The sequence below is a fragment of the Ascidiella aspersa genome, chromosome 5 (assembly GCF_963924565.1).
Source record: "Ascidiella aspersa chromosome 5, kaAscAspe10.2, whole genome shotgun sequence".
NCBI lineage: Eukaryota > Metazoa > Chordata > Ascidiacea > Phlebobranchia > Ascidiidae > Ascidiella > Ascidiella aspersa.
The window spans coordinates 26,683,972-26,703,551 of record NC_139451.1 but is presented as its reverse complement, the minus strand read 5'-3'; the positions used below and the strand labels follow the sequence as shown (position 1 = coordinate 26,703,551).

At 37.3% G+C, this 19,580-nt stretch overlaps 1 protein-coding gene and 1 long non-coding RNA gene across 3 annotated transcripts; both read right to left on the bottom strand.

Annotated features, from left to right (window-relative positions):
- Positions 1-4,305: 4,305 nt before the first annotated feature.
- On the bottom strand, positions 4,306-6,331 carry LOC146145681 (uncharacterized). The gene is made up of 3 exons (XR_014498727.1): positions 6,277-6,331; positions 5,769-5,886; positions 4,306-4,746 (listed from the first exon to the last, which is right to left on the bottom strand). It is a non-coding gene; the product is annotated as an uncharacterized LOC146145681 (long non-coding RNA).
- A 3,958-nt stretch (positions 6,332-10,289) lies between these two features.
- LOC146145680 (uncharacterized) lies at positions 10,290-16,048 on the bottom strand. 2 transcript variants are annotated; one of them, XM_083389719.1, is made up of 4 exons: positions 15,319-16,048; positions 14,778-14,881; positions 13,687-13,779; positions 10,290-11,746 (listed from the first exon to the last, which is right to left on the bottom strand). In XM_083389719.1, the coding sequence occupies exons 1-4, from the start codon at positions 15,437-15,439 to the stop codon at positions 11,651-11,653; spliced, it is 414 nt and encodes a 137-aa protein (XP_083245845.1). In that variant the 5' UTR covers positions 15,440-16,048; the 3' UTR covers positions 10,290-11,650. The 2 variants fall into 2 exon arrangements, with proteins under 2 accessions (XP_083245845.1, XP_083245844.1); XM_083389718.1 differs by having other exon boundaries at positions 13,674-13,779; positions 15,319-16,040.
- Between the last annotated feature and the right edge of the window lie 3,532 nt (positions 16,049-19,580).

The following is a 19,580-nucleotide window of genomic DNA, read 5'->3' as shown; positions in this document are numbered from 1 at the left end:
ATCCAAGCTTTGGCGCGCCGAAATCCTATAGTTTGCACACAGTAGGGGAACACAAACAGATCCCTTTGCCGCCCCTTCGCTTAGTTGGTCGATGCGAAAGTGTGAAAAACGTCATCGCCCCAAACAGACCAACTCAAACCTAGACCTGTCTTGCAATCGTTTTATATTACAACGTGCTCTAATTGAGACAACCAGGGTGCCTACGTGCTGCTTGTATTGCGGCCCACTCACTTCAGGTCACCTATATAGTTTCGGTATCTGTTTAAACCTTGTAAATATTGTGTGATAGCTATCTATAGTTAGTCGACCCTTACAGCGTGGGTTGCATTCTATTGCCTGGAAAAACGTTTTTAGACGGAAATTTTGCTTTCTGTTGTTTGGATATTGGTCAATGCAAAACTTATTGGTAACCGGCAACAATTTTTTTTAGTAATGTACAACAGGGCTTCCTAAACTAAGATTATTGCAAAAAGTAAAAGGCGTCAATCAGGGTTACATCACTTTCGCACAAGCCTTTTTATATATAAGTTGTTTTTTTCCTGACTTTCTACATGCAAACCTTACACTAATAAAACCCATTCCTTGACTTAGTTTAGCGTTCAGAAGCGGACAAGGAGAAATGTTCTAGTCATCTATGTCAATCTATAAAAGTTCGAAAAAGTTCAAAATTACCAACACCGGTCGCGGATTGTAAAGTTTGACCAGGCTGATTTAGACAATCCTTGCCAGCCTTACTGTTTAACTCCAGCTAACGTAAACCTTACTTGGCAGTTTTTGCCCCGAGTTGGCAGTCGCTAGCAACCCAATCTGCGATTACAAGAATTTACCGTTATGTACGCAAACGTCTGAACATTTGACAAAGTAATCATTTTAGTTGGCTGCAAACCGAAGGCAAAACAAGTGTTGAAGCAATACACCGAATTTTTAGCCTTCTCTAAACCGCTACAGAAAGGCAGATTCACGCAAATTCGAGCTGATACTTGAACGCAAATGGCCCAGGCCCGCTAGCAAAGACTTTCCGACTGCATAAGGCTGTGCAATGGCTCCCCGTCGCCCGATATTGCGCAGCTTATAACGTCTGGTGCCCTCTCGACAGCTAAAGGTCAGTTTTATACTCACCGGGAGGTACACAAGGCTTTATTTCGCAAGCGACCCCCCGGCTTTGTATTGTCGCGAGACCACGACACGTTCCACCTCTCTTTTTTGCAGCGGCACGACGATCTTTTGTGCTCGAATGTGATTATACCCGTTTTTTTCGTGAGAAACGGTTTGCGCATTTGCCGGTTCGGAAACCCCCGTCTATCCCAAAAAATCCAACAGGCGCTTTATCGTCCGAGGCAGGGTCTTTCTTTGACAGCGCGCTTGCCTATCTATATTTGTTTGGTGGCCAGTGCTCCGTTTTATTGCCGTGTCGTGCCTGTTTCAAAGCGTCGCGACAATACGCCTTTGTGTCTACAGTCGAACGTTTCCTAACAGTCGCCTTCCCAGCCAATCTATTCCCGCGACCGATAAACATACGAGCACAATGCCCCGCCTCCATCGCAATTCGTCGATTTGCGCGTCCTTGGCGCTGCTTTCAGGTCGTTCCAAAAGCCCCAAGCGCTTGGCTAGCTTGTGGTGACGCCGCAACCTGGATGTAAATTTCGCCCGGCGTCCTTTCGGCGTCGGCCAAGCTGTTTGGAAACAGACGTGACGTCTGGTCGGCCCGAGTGCCACCAGAATAAACATAAACCCCAAGCGTTTTCCCATTCAATAACATCGCTGCGTGGCAACCAATGGATGTCAGTGTAATCTCAAGTGCAGATTCTCACGGCTGCTTCCAAACAAGCCAGCCAATTTAATATTTCGGTGCACTAAACTAGTGGTTCCCAAGTGGTTTGGCTTACGTCGCTCTACAGAGAGAGAAATGGATTGCGGCATGTTTTTTTTAGGTAATTTGCTTTAATTTCACTATAAAAATTGAAACTACTCTCTAGAACTGTGCACATTGTAGGAAAATACTTCTAGGTTTATCGAGCTAAATTCGTACACAAACAAGGTATCAGGAAGCTTACCAATAGAGCAAAAATTAAAACCATTAAAAGTACATAAAGTATCACGACACTCTTTACTATTAGCAACGGTAACCAGCATTGAAACCAAGAGGCTACAGACCTTTGCAACTAAAGCAACGTTTCGTGAGAAAATCGCGTTATAACACTGTTCTTGGTAAAACATGCTTGGCTATCATTTATCCTAGCATAAACGAATCGCTGTTAAACTGCATGGATATCACTTATTGTAGTATACGAACCCCAAACAGCGGTACTGGTATTACGCTGATCGGCTCTTTATCACGGTTGATTAGGTTTTGTCATGTATGTGACCATAGCAGTGCTTTCCACGTAAGGCTTTCACTGGCATTTGTTCAAACAAAATTGGAAATTTATTACACTGAATAAGAATTGCCATAGCACTTTATAATAATTGCGGATGCAGTACAAACCTATTAATCCTTTTTATATTTCCTAAAGCAGTCCTTCCCAACCCTTTTCAGTTAGCGACGCACTTTTAATGCAAGTTTTATTGTGCAACCCACAATGAGATATGGCCAAATTATTAGCAATAATTTAAAATGCAACTTATTGATAATAAGAAAACAGGTACATAAAACCTGCATCTTTACTAATGGTGTACGCATAGGCGTAGCCTGAGGGGCCATGCCCCCCAAAAAAAATTTATAAATATTTTACTGTTTTAAATTTTTTTTTTTTGGGGGGGGGGCATTTATGAGCAGTACCACAACAGTCGATCACAGGCATGTCACGCCTTTCAATAGTCATGCTTTTGCCCCCCTCCCCCCATTTTTGGCTGGCTACGCCACTGGGTGTACGTGCTAAAGCAGTTAGTTCAACAAAACACATATAACTGTTACGTATTTGTTACATTGTTGCATGAATGTTACGCAATCATAATGCAATCATTTCCTGGTCTAATACAAAACTGTAACATTTAGAAATGCTTCGCAACCCACTGGTTGGGAAGCAATGCCCTAAAGGATATTCTGTTTTCGTACAATTAACATCCGTTTGTGTTGTTTACCACTCATAAAATATCGAGGCATTCCACATTTCCATTTGCTGTTGTCGTATTGCCTTGCTACTATAACAACTACTCATAACGATTTATAATGATAAAGCCTGTTTGTATTGCGTATAGCAAAGGGAAAACCCACGGCAATAGAACTTTCCAGTTTAAATCTGTTTCACTAACAATTGCACCACCTTGATATATTCCCTCATTCTAGACTCGATTTGATCAAAACATTCCGATCAGTGATTTCTTAACCTCTGTGCTATTTTACAGCGAACACTCAATGGAATGTATTCATTTCAATACTTTTTAACAGTTTAAATAGGCTTATTTGCTTAGCTATTCCTCAAACAGTAAAATGCTCAACAGCCATAAAAACACATACGCGGAGGATTTCTTCGCAGATATGTTAAAACCTAACGTCTGGTCTAGAAGAAATCCCTTGAACTTTTATTTTCGCGTTTGGACGTTATTTTACAGTATGTTGTTGACTGAACGCTACGTTACGGTCTGGGTGGTTACAAAGTCGTCGGCTTAACCTTTCAAATTCGCCCGTTTGGATACAAACCAAAAGGTTATTTATCGTCTGCGGCATCCATGCCCGACAACCGAATACTTATTACCAAATTTTCGGATGATTTTTGCTGACATACTTTTGCCAGCTACACACACTTGTATTCCTAGCGAAACTGTAGATTCCACACCCTACCAACTGAGCTTGCGTTTTTTTTTGTGCGTTACAAAAACGGTTATGAATTCATGTTGTTATTTTTACATTGAGCAAAAATTTTTTTGGATCTTGCCGTTTTAGCGTAACTGTTCAGTTTTCTGTTTTTAAATAAAGGTATTTTAGATCTTTTTTTACCTTTTAGGATCTTGGACACCATATTTTTGTGATTTATGGTTCGCCAACTTTTTACTACTTTTGTCGTATTTAAGTTTAAAATGCTTGCGTTAATTTTTCCTGAAATATATTTGCGAAGAAACGTTTGCTGTTGCAAAGTTAGTTTACCTTTTGATATTTTATATATATTTGCGAAAAATATATACAGAATATACATAATCACAGTGTCAAAGCGAGTACAAACATAGCAGAAGCAACCACGTTTTTATAGGCAGAAAACAAATGTATAAAAAGAAAAGGTGAAGCTTTCCAAAACTCATTGCCCCGGGTAAAATGTACGTCAAACTAAAATACCTCGATTAATTTTGCATGTTAATGGACGGCACTGAAAATCATTCTAATTGGTACAACCGATTGTGCTTGCCAAAGTGACCTAGCGATTTTCAGTAGATACATCCCCTACCCCCCATAAAATTGTTTAACGTGGACCGATTTTAACACAGTGGGACTATATATAAGTATGTAAACTATGCTTGGTGAAACATATGTTCGAAATACGATCGCTCATACAGCAAACATCAATAAATAAACGTACTTGAAATGACTGAGCAATACGTTGAAAGATTACAGTTTGTTTTACACCCGTTCGTTTTGCTTAAAAGCGCGCACTAGGTGACCGTGACTGTGCAAAATATTAATCGTGGATGAAAGAAAAGAAGGCGTCTGCATCAACATAGATCTCGTAGTGCCTTCCGATCGCATATGATTTTCTCACAAGGGAAGCTGAATTCCGCAGACACGAAGCTTGCATACAGCACATCTTTTATGCACTGCAAAAATATAAAAATTTCAGTACATTTTTTATGGTGTACATAAATGAAATTCCAACGGACTTCGGTTAGCCATAAGAAAGTTTCCGAAAAACAATTGGACGGATGCCCGAAACTTCGTATTTTATGTGATATCGACACTCTTTGGGTGAAAAGTATAACCGTCCCACCCAACGCCATATACCATCAATACTTTTGTGAACTCAGTAAATCTGGTCAAATAAAAACCAAAGTAATACATTTATATTCTGTATTTAGAGATTTTTTTTTCGACGTAGAAACATCTGTAAGTTAGATCGCAAACCTCAGCCAAATCGGCACCAATACCACAATAGTGCCGGACGAGTGCCGATGCGATCAAATAATATCATGTATCGGCTTCAATAATATTATTATAATCGGACATCGCCGATACTAAGATATTACCGGTGCCGACGTTTTACTAATAAGCAATTAATTTTTAGAAGCTTTTTTTTAACTTTTTTAAAGTTAAGTTTCACGATTTAACCTAACGTTTTCCACTTTACAAGGTGACGTATAGTAAACAAATACTGTCAAGGCAACCTGAAAACATTACGTTAAAACTTTTAAAGTATTGGCCAACATGGTCCCTTAGATTGGAAATTTATTACACTGAATAAGAATTGCCATAGCACTTTATAATAATTGCGGATGCAGTACAAACCTATTAATCCTTTTTATATTTCCTAAAGCAGTCCTTCCCAACCCTTTTCAGTTAGCGACGCACTTTTAATGCAAGTTTTATTGTGCAACCAACAATGAGATATGGCCAAAATAATAGCAATAATTTAAAATGCAACTTATTGATAATAAGAAAACAGTAACATAAAACCTGCATCTTTACTACTGGTGTACGCATAGGCGTAGCCTTAGGACGTTTGATTTGGATGTTAGTTTTAGGATGTTTGTTTTTGGACTTTTTGTCCAAAATATCTGGTATTGTAATAAGCTATACGAATTGCCGCACATTTCTACTGACGTATATAGTCTGACATTTTTACCTGTTCTCCGCTTGTAAGTTTTACATGAGTGGATTTTGCAGTATCGGTGACAGCGCTTCTGCCGTTTTTCGCTTTCGTTGAGGTGCGAGCGCTTGTGACGTAACAGAACGACTGTCAACTAAAATTTGAAGCAAAACAAGAAAGGTAATAATTTATATGGTTATCGAGAATTAGTAACCTTCGGCAGTACGTTAAATAATTTAAATTTTCAATAAGGAAATCTGTTTTAGCAAAGAACTGATAATGACCTACGACACGTTTTGGAGTTGACTATCTGGGTACGTTTAATAATTATGCTTTTGAAATCATCCCAAAACACGTTTCTAATGTGAAAACTCATTTATTTTTATTTTACAATATGTGTCGTACAGCAAAGCATTGTTTAAAGCCAAGAGCGCGGTTCATACCATAAAAGCTGTTAAAGGTTAATTAAAGTCCAAGTCTTTAGCAATAAGAACGAAAATTTTAGAATAATATCATCGTCGAAAAAATAAAATGGGTTAGTTACCGGGCCTTGGATAGCTGAAGTTTTCTCGTTATTTGCGAGTTCCACCGTTCGTTCGTTTACTGCAATGCAAGTAACATATTATTTGTGTAAGTACAAATACTAAATTGAATGCTTTTCAACTAATGGACGAAAATTGTAAGAATATTTATTTCTTAAATTACTGCCACGCAATTCCTATTTTGATCAAAGTAACAGCGTTAAGTTTTCGATAAAAGCGACATTTCGTTGTTTAGAAACGTTTTGGCAATAATTACGAGTGACGATTGCGATCGATGGAATAAGGTATTGCTAAGTCATTTGTAAATAACGAAATGTCGATTTTTTTCAAATGTTATGGCTTTTTTGTATTGAAACCACGCTTAAGATCTAGTGTTTATGCGTGGTCCTTATTACTAGGCGTTTTTTTATTACTGGTCTTTATTACTATTAATTCCTGTCCAATACATAGTAAACAGACAGTCCTATATGAATTTTTTCTGCACTGTTGATCACTACAAAACCTGAGGTACCGTTACTATTTCATCTAACTGTATTTACTCAAGTTGGATGTTTATAGAGACTTGGAGCAATGTAAAAACCGTTACGGTTCATTAAACACCTTAAAATGCCTATGTATGTTATTCAAAAGAGAAAGAGTATGTGGGTTTCGTTTAGTGTGTGAAAGTCAAGAAAATAGTGAAAGCGTTTGGTTTTGCTAGTTCGCCTTCTGCCGAAAACTGTGAAGCTGTGCCATGTGGGCTGAGTCTTCGCTTTGGCGGCGGCATTCATACATTGTGTGCTTTGCAGGGACTTTTCGTAGCATTCCCGCATTAATGTTTTCGCCCTCGAGGCTGTCATTTGTCACTGTAAAACGTTTAAATGAATTTGTAAATACCTTTCAAACGACTGCTTGAATCAAAAGGTGTCTTTGCTTGGCTCGGTTTTGTTGATATCTCTAGAATTACCACAATCATCAGAAGCAGAAAGATATGTAAGTTCATTTTTCTTTAGAAGGCAACTATACTTGAGCTCCAAATTTAGTTTATGCTTTTTTATATCTGAAAATTAAAGACAAACCGTTAATCCGTAACACAATACTTTCGCAGTTAAAAAACTCTTTTGACCACTGTCAAGTTCAAACCGCAATTGTCGTTTTTATTTTGCACTATTTTGTCTTCATACTTCAAAAAACGGTCCTCTAGAAATTATATCAATTCTTCTACTTATTTTAGCAATCTATTAAAGTAGCCTTCTTTTGGATGAATGACGTCAAACACTCATTATGTTATACTGTGGTCATCTGGTACTTTTTAATTTTTAAAAGTTTTAAATGATTGCCACTTTGTGTTCCTTTACGCTCGAGAGTACGATATCAGACACCTATTTATACCATAAGTTGTGTCAGACAACTCTCGCTGCATTTGACTTTTGAAAACAAAATGATTACAATTTTTTCCGCCAACTGTGACTCCAAATACGAAACATAACAGTCGCGCCCCAAAGTAAACAAAGATATATTTATATACGGCCTTGAATAGCTGCCTGATCATTTACCTTACTCCAATCTACCCTATAATATCAATCAACATTGGGCTATCACTTCGGAAAAGCAAATATCGGCTTGGCTTTTAAACGACACGTTTTGCGTCTGGTAGCAATAAAAGTTGATGCGCAATACACAACGACTACATTGTGAAACTTGCCGTTCCACTTGTAAGGGCTTTGAACGTGATTAAGTAAAAAAAGTTTTACTCTCTTTGTTTGGAATTTTCGTATTTACGCACGATTTGCCACGCTGCGGAATTCCCACTCATTTCTAGTTAAAATATTGGCTGTTTGCGCGAGGCCATTGCAGCGAGCGAAAATTTTATTCACAAATGGGAATTACGCCCGAAGATTTGAAATCAATCGTCGAAATGTGCAAATCTCAACTCAGTAGGTTTTTTGTTTGCCCTTACCATAAAGCATCTGCGCAAGGATGACACGCAAACAATACGACCGGATCAAACAACAACGACCAACGTTGACAAATGCTATCTTTAAATTAGTTTTATATTCCACCTTTGTTTTCGCTACTGAGATAGTGAACACAGGGGGGAACAAACAATTGTGACCAAGTCGACAAATGCCAAATAAACCGTTGTTAACAGCGCGGGAAACTTGGGCTTACCAGCAGTTATAACCTAATTATGGTAATCCCACAAAAGGCTGACGATAAAAGCACCGTAAAGCCATAAAAAACGGGTTCATTTGGTTTTATAGTGACGGCGGGCCAAAAACTGCTCATTAACGGCGGAAATAAAAGTCGTTTGAATTTTACACTCAAATTTTTTTATTAGGAGTTGCTCCTTCGGCGGTAAACGTTGTCTAGGTAACAAAATCAGATTTGTGTAGGTAACTGAACATTTTAGCAAGCATACTGCCTTTCATGCCTCAAGTACACCCTTTTACGCAAATTCAACTTGTAGTAATCTATTAAATTCACTTTCGGTTCACTGTCAGTGCCTTAATCTCGCTAAGCACGTTGCATTATTATGCGTTCACATGTAGGCTGTCAGGTCTATGCTCGCTCGCTTGGATTTTCTGCTTCATTTAACGGATTTAACTTCGAAAAACTGCACTTTTTTCTCTGTCGTTTTTTCGGTAGCATGTATGTAAATACGGCTTCAGCGCTATAGCCCAATGTACAGTTTCATGATGTGATGCTTGTCACAACACCCATTAGTCCAATGGTGCGGCAGGAAGCTAGTTTAACCCTGGAATGATGAGCTGTAGCACGTATAAGGAGTGGCGCAAGCTACCGAAGCCAGGTTGTATAGGCACCCAGTCACGCCGCCAAAGCAGCTATGTTTTACTCACACCAGACTTCGCGTCTGATTCCCAGCCCTGACAATAAAGCCCTGGCTGTTTCAAAACACCGAGATATAACTTCGAACCATGGGCGTTGGCTTTCCGATGCGAAACCTTGTTGTCCTGACATGAATGGAATTACCGGTTTCGTATCTCTACAACACACAGCATTAGCATTTGTACCACTTACGCTACATCGCTTAGTTGTTGCTTTCCTGGAAGCGATGCGCTTGTGAACCGAATCGTATATTATGTCAACTTGTTTCACCTCTGGAGACTTTTCTCACGTTAAAGGTTAGTGAATTTGATTCGCTTGTAGACTTTACATTGCAGGCCGGTACAAGAAATATTGGGCGTTTTAAGCATACGTACCTTGCACTCTTGCATGGTTTAATATTTTTATTTTTTTGGCAAAGGTAAATAAACGGAACCAATTTTTTTTATCTCGCGTGGACACTCGGAGACAACAAAATGCAAAAATGACGTCAAAAATTTACGTCACAATACAAATAGACCTAATTAGTCAGCTGATTTCGATCCAAAAATGTGAAAGTGAAATGGTGTCTTAACACATTCAGTTCAAAACCGTTTTATTTTTAATTAAACAGGTTTCTTTGATAATCTGATTACTTCTTAATTTGCACTAATGTTTTAATTAGGCCTTAATGGACCCCCTAAAACTATTTCACGGACCCCTAAGGGATCCATGGACCCCAGTTTAAGAACCCCTGTTCTAAAGTAAATAAACTGAAAACCTGGGATATAACATATTTCTGCTTTTTTTAAATTATATTTATTTTCGAAAAATAACGGAAAAGGCTGATACAAACAAAATATTTTACCTGCTTTGAAGCTCATCAACATAAAACGACATAAATCTAGTAAATTTATCTTACAGCAATTTTTCGCTTCGTTTGATTTGATTTAAATTCGCCATAAATGTGTGTAAACCACTTAACTTCACTTTTAAAATTTAAAGAATCCCCTGCATTTTGAGATGCGCATTTTTTTTATAATGCCGGTCAGTTTTTAAAGGCAAACTAAAACGGTGCAGATAGAAAAATACCACAAATAACATTCCAAATGCTTCAAAGCTTACTAAACATAAAATGCATTTGTTTCTCTAAACTAGCCTGTATTCCACTAATTTTTTGGGTGGTTTAACAACATGAAGTGACGCCTTAACCCTTGATATGTTAACCATTGAAGCCTTGTAAGTATTTAAACACACAAATTAACAAAAATGACTTATTTGAAAATTTCTTGCATTTCCCGCTTTCCCAAGCGCTTAACTACGACCCCCCCTGCCGTGTATTTACGCTGACAGCAATTCGCGAATGTAACCGTACCTCGGTTTCGCTATAGACACTCTCACGAAGTCCTTTGGCCTGTAGTGGTTTCTGTTTGTGCCTATCGACTTGTCACCAATCGCAACACTGTAACCGCGCAATGTTGCCCACTAAACAGAGTCCACCCAACCCTGAGTCATTCCGAAATTGCCAGAAGTTTGCGCAATGTGGGTAAACGAAATATGTGTGTTACGTTGTCGAGCAACCTAGGACGGCATGATTTTTTCTTCTATTTTTTAATTAGATTATTTTTTATTATCCAAATTAGATTAGAATCACTGAATAAAGGAAAACTGGAAAATAAATTGAAATCTCGACCAGAATCACCTGCCTTCACAATCAAATTTTAATAAAATTGTATTTTTTTCTGACGAATGTGATGGACTGACATATACCAAGATTGGTACTTTACAAGCTAAATAATTTACCTGGGTGGCTATAAAAACCTGATCCAATTGACTAACCGACAAACGCCGTCGAGCACAGTACTATTTTTGAAACATAACTTAGAACTAAAATTAGAATACCCAAGCATGTAATAAATTTGATTAAAATCCGACTAAAATTGTTTTTTTCCTTTAAATTCTTTAAAAATAATTAATACAAAATCGTGCGATCAGAAAGTTTTTTTTTATATTTGTGAATGTTGATAAAAAAAACACAATACGATGATGGTGATATTACTATTCATAATACTGCGAAAAATTGCAACTAATGCACACGGTTATCAAGTTTAGATGCAAATTTGTTTTATCTGGCAGATATAGGTAAAATAAATCATGCGAAACGTGCACAACAATTGTCATATATATCCCTTTGTTAGACAACGCTAAATGTTTATATAAAAGGGTATCCCCTTACTTTAGCGAACTTAATTAGTGATTACTTTTTTACAATTTTGTTCTTTTGATTTAACGGCACTGGTTAAAATGCCATCCCTGGGCCACCCTTAATTCGTTGTCAAAATAACTTAAAATTCCAAAGTAAATAAAATAAAAGAACAACAACAGCAAAAAATTCAAACAGGTAACGGCATAAATAAATAATTATACAAAGCGTCAAAAAACTTGACGAACTGTTTTCACACAAACAAAAAAATGCGTCATTGGTCGTTTTCTCGTTTGAGATGAGTTCATTTCGAGTGTTCATTTTCGGATTCCGGGGTCGAATTAGCGACAAAGTGATTAGGGTCACTTTTACATCTTGTTAGCCGGAACGCCAGTATTGTGTCGCTCTACCGAAAACGACCGTGTTGCAAACTCGGATGTGGCAAAGCAGGCAGATTTTGCGCCCTGCGTTAAAAATACACTTTAAAAATAAATCGAATCGAACATGTCGATATTTTGGCTTGTGGTGCTGTAAAAAAGCATGCAGGAAAGTCATATCTGCTTGCTTTCGTTAATTCGACTGATGTTGACATGTTACGACCTATAGATTTTCCCGATACTGCAATTATTCCGATAGCAACAAGCATACTAACAACCATATTTTGGCAAATGTATGCTACAAATAAGAATTAATAACGTTATTACTGCAGTTAAAGAGGCAAAATTGAAAAAATTGTACAGTAGTAATTTTTCAAGTTAATAGTCCTAAGTTTTCTTTTGTATTTAGTTGTTAACTTACTGTAACCCATTGAATTTACGTAAAAAAATTAGTTGTTCCATTAGTTTGCAAATTGTGTTTAAAATGTCAATAGTAATTTGGATCGGCCCTAGTATTATCGCAAAATCGTACAAAGTACCGATATTACTTTTTGGTAAAGAGTAGTCCTTTGGTTCAATATTACTGGAGATCCCTATTATGAAATATATGCACCCGGCCATTTATGTTTTACGCGCTGGAATATGCCGCCATTTTTCAACTTTTTCATGAAAGCGCTTAATATGCCATGAAACGAATTGTCATGTTCACAGGATTATTTTTGTCTCCTAAAAATGTCAAATTTTTTTTTTTTTAAATTCCACGGTCATGATGTTAATAAATAGTTTTTGCGACAGATAAACTGTGTAGATGCACGTTTTTCCTTGTGTTTCTGCCATTGTTGTAAGCTTTTATGCCTGTAAACAGGGTAAAAAACAAACAGATTGCACCGAAAGGTTTCATTGTTGGATTAGGATAAGAAAGATGCGAAAATATTCCCAGAAAAATAGTTACTGGCACACATTTCGTAATGAATGCGAGTAACCCGAGGTTATAAGGCCTGTTTTCACCGATAGATGAACTGGCCTATTTACGAATGCGACGCAAGTGTATCACAAGACAGGACTATCAACACTCAGTGCAGCATGTGACACAAGAGTGGCACCCTGTGTACCCCACAAACAGAACCTTTAAAGCTGGACAAAGCCCCCGCTCTCTTAGGTTGTAGTGATCGTCAATAAAAACTCTTGGTTCACCCCGTTTTCTGGCTAAAATATCGCGGCCAAACGAACACCCCTGTCGCATTTTTCTCAATGAAACCTCCGTGAGAAATTTGAAATGTTTTCCAGCGTGAAATGTGATACCTGTTGACCACTCGACGGGAGAATTGAATTAGGAACGATCTTAATCTGTGACGTAGTTCGACCGATATATAGCTGTCCCGATTAGTCAGGACTTTTTTCCGCAAAAGGTTTTTAAATACGAAGGTTTTTTTTTCGGGCTGCCTTACTTTCTTTATTATAGTGTACTAACCTTTTTTATTTTTAGCACGCCAAAAATGCCACAGAAGGTTTCACAAATCATATATATTATACGCACACAAAATATCGAAACAAAAGTCCAATTGTCGCTATATTTGGTATTTTTAGGAGTAGGGTTATTAGGTAAACGATTAGAACGATAGCAGATTAAATGTCGAAAAAAACAAACAAGATAATTATTCTCAGTTCCTCGCTCTCGCAAGTAAATTACGGGGAATACTTAAAATATAAAAGCAAATATTCTTTCGACAATTCTGTCGTAATCAAAGTCATGGAAACCCGAGTAAAATTAGGATCAGACATTCTGTAAAGGAGTATATATTTATCCTATACTGGAATCGTCAGTTTCTATAAGTAAAGTAAATATGCATGTACATAGCAAAGCAATCGTAAAATTAATTGAAAAGTTTTATTATTACTTTGCTGTATATGTATTTACTTTTATACAAAGTCATGGGATGTTTGACAATTTATCGTGAAGTTTGACAATTTATCGTGAAGCCAAGACACACAAGTATAAAAAAACACAACTTACATCTTCGTCTGACCTGTGTGCACGATCGGAACTTGCAGAAACATCGCTTGCATCTTCCTTTCATTCGATTTGAGACGCTGCGTTTTTCGATGTGATGCACATTCACCTGATAAATTAAGCTTTGTGTTATTCAAATGCGATTATACACAGCAGAAACTGTTTTTGTTTACGATTCTTGGTATATGGCGCTACATTGTGACCGCTTTAGGCCAGTTATTACGAACTTTTCCTTTTTGTAGCTAATGTTATTTACACACCCTGTTTTATAAAGCAAAAACCGCTATGGAATATTTTATATGTCAACTATCTGTGATAATTCTTTACACAAATATGGCTAAGTAGTTTTTTGGGGCAATATCTTTGTTTATTTTGCAATAAGCTTTTTTCACATATGGCTTCTAGTAGTTATTGACATCAGGAGTTTGTTAGTTATTGTTTAACCTTTTTCTTAATCCTGTGAGAACTCCATGAGTATTAGTTTTATTTAGTTTTGAATAAATGCGGCAAAACTTGACTAATTTTACGCGTATAGCTTAGGGAAGGCCTAAAACTTTATAAAGCTAGAACCGATATTAATTGTTAATAGAGAAAACTTTTGAAATCATGATTTATGTTTCGACTATAGTTTATTCTTTTTTTATAAATTGTATAATTGCTATTTTGAACTAGCTTATGATGAAAAAATATATTGTGAGCAGTTAAGACCCGCTTTTCCGGGAAAACCTATTAACCCACTGTTTCGCAACATTTTTCGGCTTGCGGCACCCTGCAGAAATTATAAATAGTATACTATTTTTATAATATACGTGGCACCCTTGCTCGTATTTTTGCTGAGTGGTTAACTGTAACGTTACAATGAACTTGAAACAGCACATTAATTGTGCAATAAAGTTGATAAAATCTTCTTAATTTTTGCAGTTTTACCGTACACAAACAATTTGTATCAAGAAGCTCACCAATAGAGCAAAATTGAAATCCTAAAGAATTTGAAATATCTCTCGGCACCCTTGAGCGTTAAAAATGGCACCCTATGAGGGATATACCAGGATACGCCCACGACTACGGGATATCGTTTTTATACCTATATACAAGTTTTTATTTTACCTCTGTTTCGTTGGTAAACTGGTTTTCGGCCAGTATAATAATTGTTTCGTTCTCGTAGGTCAGGTTTGAGTATGATTGCTCGTCTGTCCAATGCGTTGCGAGTCCTACAAAAAAGTGAAATGACGTAAAACAAATAAGCCTAAAGATTACACTGATTTAGGTAAAAGCCTTTCTGAAGGCACCAAAGTATATTGCTCGAAACATCTCTAAATGTATTATGGTCACTTTGCCGCTTTAAAATAGTTTAGATTACTGGTATAAGCATTAAAAATAAGTTATGTTACGTAAAGGTCAGAATTATTTTTCTGAGACTATAGAAATAAAACCGATGGTTGGGTACTTCTTGGTTAAAGTTTATTTATTTAAGCAGAAATAAAAATGGTTTTAAAACAAGAAAATAAAATATTGCTAAAATAGCCATGTGTCGATGGGCTATTTTCTGGGCTTCTCGAAGGAGTGCAGACTTTGAAAGTTGTCAAGTCTGATACATAGAGTGCATTTGCTTCATTTTTGCCAAAATATAAAACTAATGAAGTTTTACCTTGGGTTACGTTGGCTTCCAGTGGAACGGCGTCGCACTCTTGTTGCGTGAGAAAGAAAGCGATTAGGAGCGCGAAACAAGCCATCAGGAACAACTTATTGCTGGTTGTAAACTCGACCATTTTGTCTGTATATATCACCTCAAATCTCGGTTAAACACTAATAGATTTTCTATAAAAAAAATATGCAATGTTGTACTAAATGGGAGGCGTTCTCAGTTAATAAACCTAACAATGAAATGCATGATCGGGCGTTATTTTAAAGGAATAACCATTTTGTTGAGATGTATTTTTGTAGACATTCCGGTTAGCTGTTCTAAATTTGACGTGTCAACTTAACACCATAACATACCAATTGCTTTTTGTTATACACAACGCTAACACATGGTTGCAGAGATTAAATGATCGCCAAAACTGCAAAAAAAGTTTATTCTAAAGGCGACCCTTGGATTTGTACTGCTTTTCTAAGCTAATGCCTCAAACCAGTTATAAAACAATAAACGATGTTGACACCAGCATAAGCCACAGCTATCAACACTTTTTGGGAAAAAACGAAGTTTTCTTTACTTTTCCTTCACGGCTGCGGCTTTTGATAAAAACGAAAAGCGCTGCTGCGCACTCTGTGTCAACCGCTGCAACATATGGCGAACAATTCTTCGTTTTATTGGCTTAGCGTGTTTTTGTTATAAGAGCCAATACGTAAAAGTGCTATTTTTAGTTATGACTTGCACTTTTTTAGAATCAATGTGTGCGTTAAATGAAATTTAGAGCAAAGTTAAATAACATTTAAGGCGGAGTAAACTTAGGGTAAACAAGTTTTAGCAGGCTGCACCATGCTGCTGTATATGCTTATTTACATTCGCTAAGATGTACGTTCTGCTATCATTTCGCCTGACTGCGCTCTTGTGGATCTAGAAACCGCTGGTTCCGCTCTGACGCATAACACTGGCACCAGTACAACTAGAACTTATCCGCTAAACGCTAACCGAACTAACTTATGCCTGCAAAAGATACAACAACGTGTTTCGCTTTTCGAAACGGACGATGTTTAAGTTGACTTTTAACTTGGTCAAACATACGTATACTTATACTTTAACCATTTGTCTTTGGTGTCTGCTTAAAAAAGAGGGACCGCAAATAGTTCATATAAGTATTAAATGCTAGTTATCTGCTATGCTATATTTTTAGAGATCGTTTAATCATAAAATTTAGGGCCCTTTAGGGGTTTTAAACACCTTAAAAAGGGCTACGTTTAATTGGTCGCTTAAAATCGAAAAATCGCTAGCTAATTCGATCGGTTATGTACGATTATAATATACGCCGATGGTGTTCATCAACATTGATCAACATTTTCTCCAAAAACTGAAAAAATCTTACTTTCTCTGCAAGACAGCCGATGGTAGGGTACGCAAAAACGTTTAGCGCACCTTTTAGGCAACCTTTGTCTGAATGCTTCAATTCGAAAACAGCAGCATTTCAAAAACTTTTCACCTTTCGCCCATCTACGGTTTCAAACACCTTCCGTTGTCGACCCTTAGAGCGAGTGTACCTCAAGTCTAGCCGCCAGCAGCAAATATATTGTTATCCGGGGAATTTCCTGTTGGAGGGAAAATCCCTTACAAGCCGGGAAAGCGGACGCAAAAACCCACCGCGCTGATTTTTTCGCGAAGCTGCGGCGCATGATGGTCACATTGTCGGCTGCCAATCAATCTTTTTGACATGGCATGCCTTGACTTTCATTTGTGAATTTTAATTGTTTATGAGGTTATTGCTTGTTGTTGGATTAGTTAGATCACGCCAAACAGGATGCTACCATTTGGTTTACAGTTTTGTTTTGCAAACTGATTTAATGCGATGTTTTAGAGTTTTCACGCTGCCCTCGCCCCTAAGTAAGCTATGCTTTAAGATGTTAAAAGTTAACGACAGTCTTTCATAATCCAAACATCAATTTCCCTGAAAATCGATTAATGGCTAAAAACATTGAGCATTCTATCGTTATGTAATCCCACGTTTGTATTGCCAACGATGCGACATAATCTTAAAAAGAATTCCAAAAGTAAGAAAGTAGTTTTTTGTTGTTAGTATAAGTAAGGTGTAGAAAACGGGATAGGGACCGTTTGGTTCACGCTGTATAACATATTTACAAAACATTTATAGTGTATACCGTGTAGATTTACCTCACTTGCAAATGCGAAGGTGTATAGCTTAAAAAGATGATATGCTATAAACAAATGATTTTCACGTAAATATCTATCAATGGCTAATCCATTCCGCAGCACTGTGTTGTTGCTTTAGTGGTGGTTTTTCAACCTGTGGGTAATCACATCCAATTGATTTTCACACAATTTGTCGGGGGTCAGTTGACATTGATACGAGATGTCATCTTTGAATGCTAAACAGAAAAAGCAACAAACTTTCAATTATTCAAATGTTTAAAGTTTGTTTAAAATCAATTTTAAGCACACTTGTGTTGTTTGTATACCGGGGTCTCCAGAAAGTTTATTACCGAAATTAGTTGGCCTAATTAGGATTGAAGAGCAAGATAGTCGAGCCTAGCAAAATCTAGCCTTTAGTGCTGTTGTTGAAAGTTGTAGTAAGACTTAGTCAGAATATCAAAGCCCATTCAAACGTATCATTTTGAACGTTTCGAATATCAATAAAGTTATTCGCAACTTTCAAAATGATACCTTGTTCAGTATGGGCATTGGTATTCTTACTACAGCTAGCTTAAGAGCTTTGTTTTCTTTGTTTAACCCGGGGTTGTAGCTTCCGAGGTTGGGATTTTCGCTCGGCTATATTTGGAAGCGCGGGTCAATCGCATTTTGCACATCGCGTGTTGCGCCAGTGGTCTATTCTATCCGCCGGGCAGTGGTCCCACAGTACCTTTCCCCGAGCGATGCTTCCCCTTTGTTACGTCATAAACATGAGCACGAGTCGAAATTTGGGAAAAGCGATTGTCTCTTTAGAAGGAGACCTCTCAACCCTTTTCTGTGATGGTTGGTGGCACTGTGTGCAAATAATTCTATTGACAGCACAGATGGACTTTAAACGCTTTGCGTTCCATATGGCCAGTTATGAATGCGTAGTTTGTGGAGGGTTTGTCGTTTTAAAACCTTGATGAAGGTGAAATCCCACTGATACCTTGCGTCACGAAATTTCCCAAGGTGTTTTACGAAGGAAATATTATAGACCCAACGGCGAACTATCCTTAGAATGGATTCTATATAATTTTATCTCCGGATCTAGCAACTTGTATGTAAAGAGATTAGTAATGCAATATAGAAGTAGAAGTGATCGAATAACCCCAAAACATATAGATGTGTGTTTCTAATGAATTATTGCAAAACAAGTTGACGCTAAACCTACCACTAAAACCGTAGTAACAATGCCGGGCCGTATATGTAATTCTGATGAGACTAACTCGATGTTTTGCTTCATTTGTGGTCCTGGTTTGGGTTCAACCTTTAGACGTATTGGTTAAAACCTTTGTACCTATTGGCTGAAAGAAATAAGCCTTTTAAAAACAGTGGAAAATTTTAACAAAACTTCTCTGCGACTTCACCACGTTTTGCTTTGAAACTTTCCTTTCGCTTTCCGGGATGGGTATTATTCCAAGTGTTGACTTCCATCTTTGTGGGAATTTCCGTCATAAAGATATAAGTGCCCTTGCGGCGAACAAAAGATTTTGCCTGTCCATATACCACACGCGGCGAATTGCGAAGCCACGACTAACGTTGTTGCATAAAGGTGCTTTGTTTAACACAAAAGTTCTAAACAAATTTCACATAGCAACATTGTATAGCCCGAATCTTTCCAAACGGTATAGTCTGGTGTGATCAGTTTATAATTATTACAACCTTCTATTTTAAAAACAGAACATTTCTTGGGGATGTTCCACGTACAATCTTTTAGTCATAACGCAGTGTTTCTAAATCTATAGGTCGCGATTGAAAATTTGGTCGCTGTTTGATGTGGTTGACTCGTCGACCGCAGTAGTTTACATGGTTAGATTTATTGAAATTGGTCCAAGTTATATCCAAAAGTTAAGGAAATTGCTTAAGCAATAAAAGACATGGCTAATATTAATTAAATTGGAATGGATTTATGCTATTTTATGTGAAGATAATTGGGTCGCCAAAACTTCGTTGCTATACTTTTCATTTTTTTAGTCGCTGCGATAAAAGGTGGTGAAACACTGCTAACGTTTTTTTGAAATTGAAATATGTTGTTAAATTTTTTCAGTAAGATTTAAAAAAATAATTTA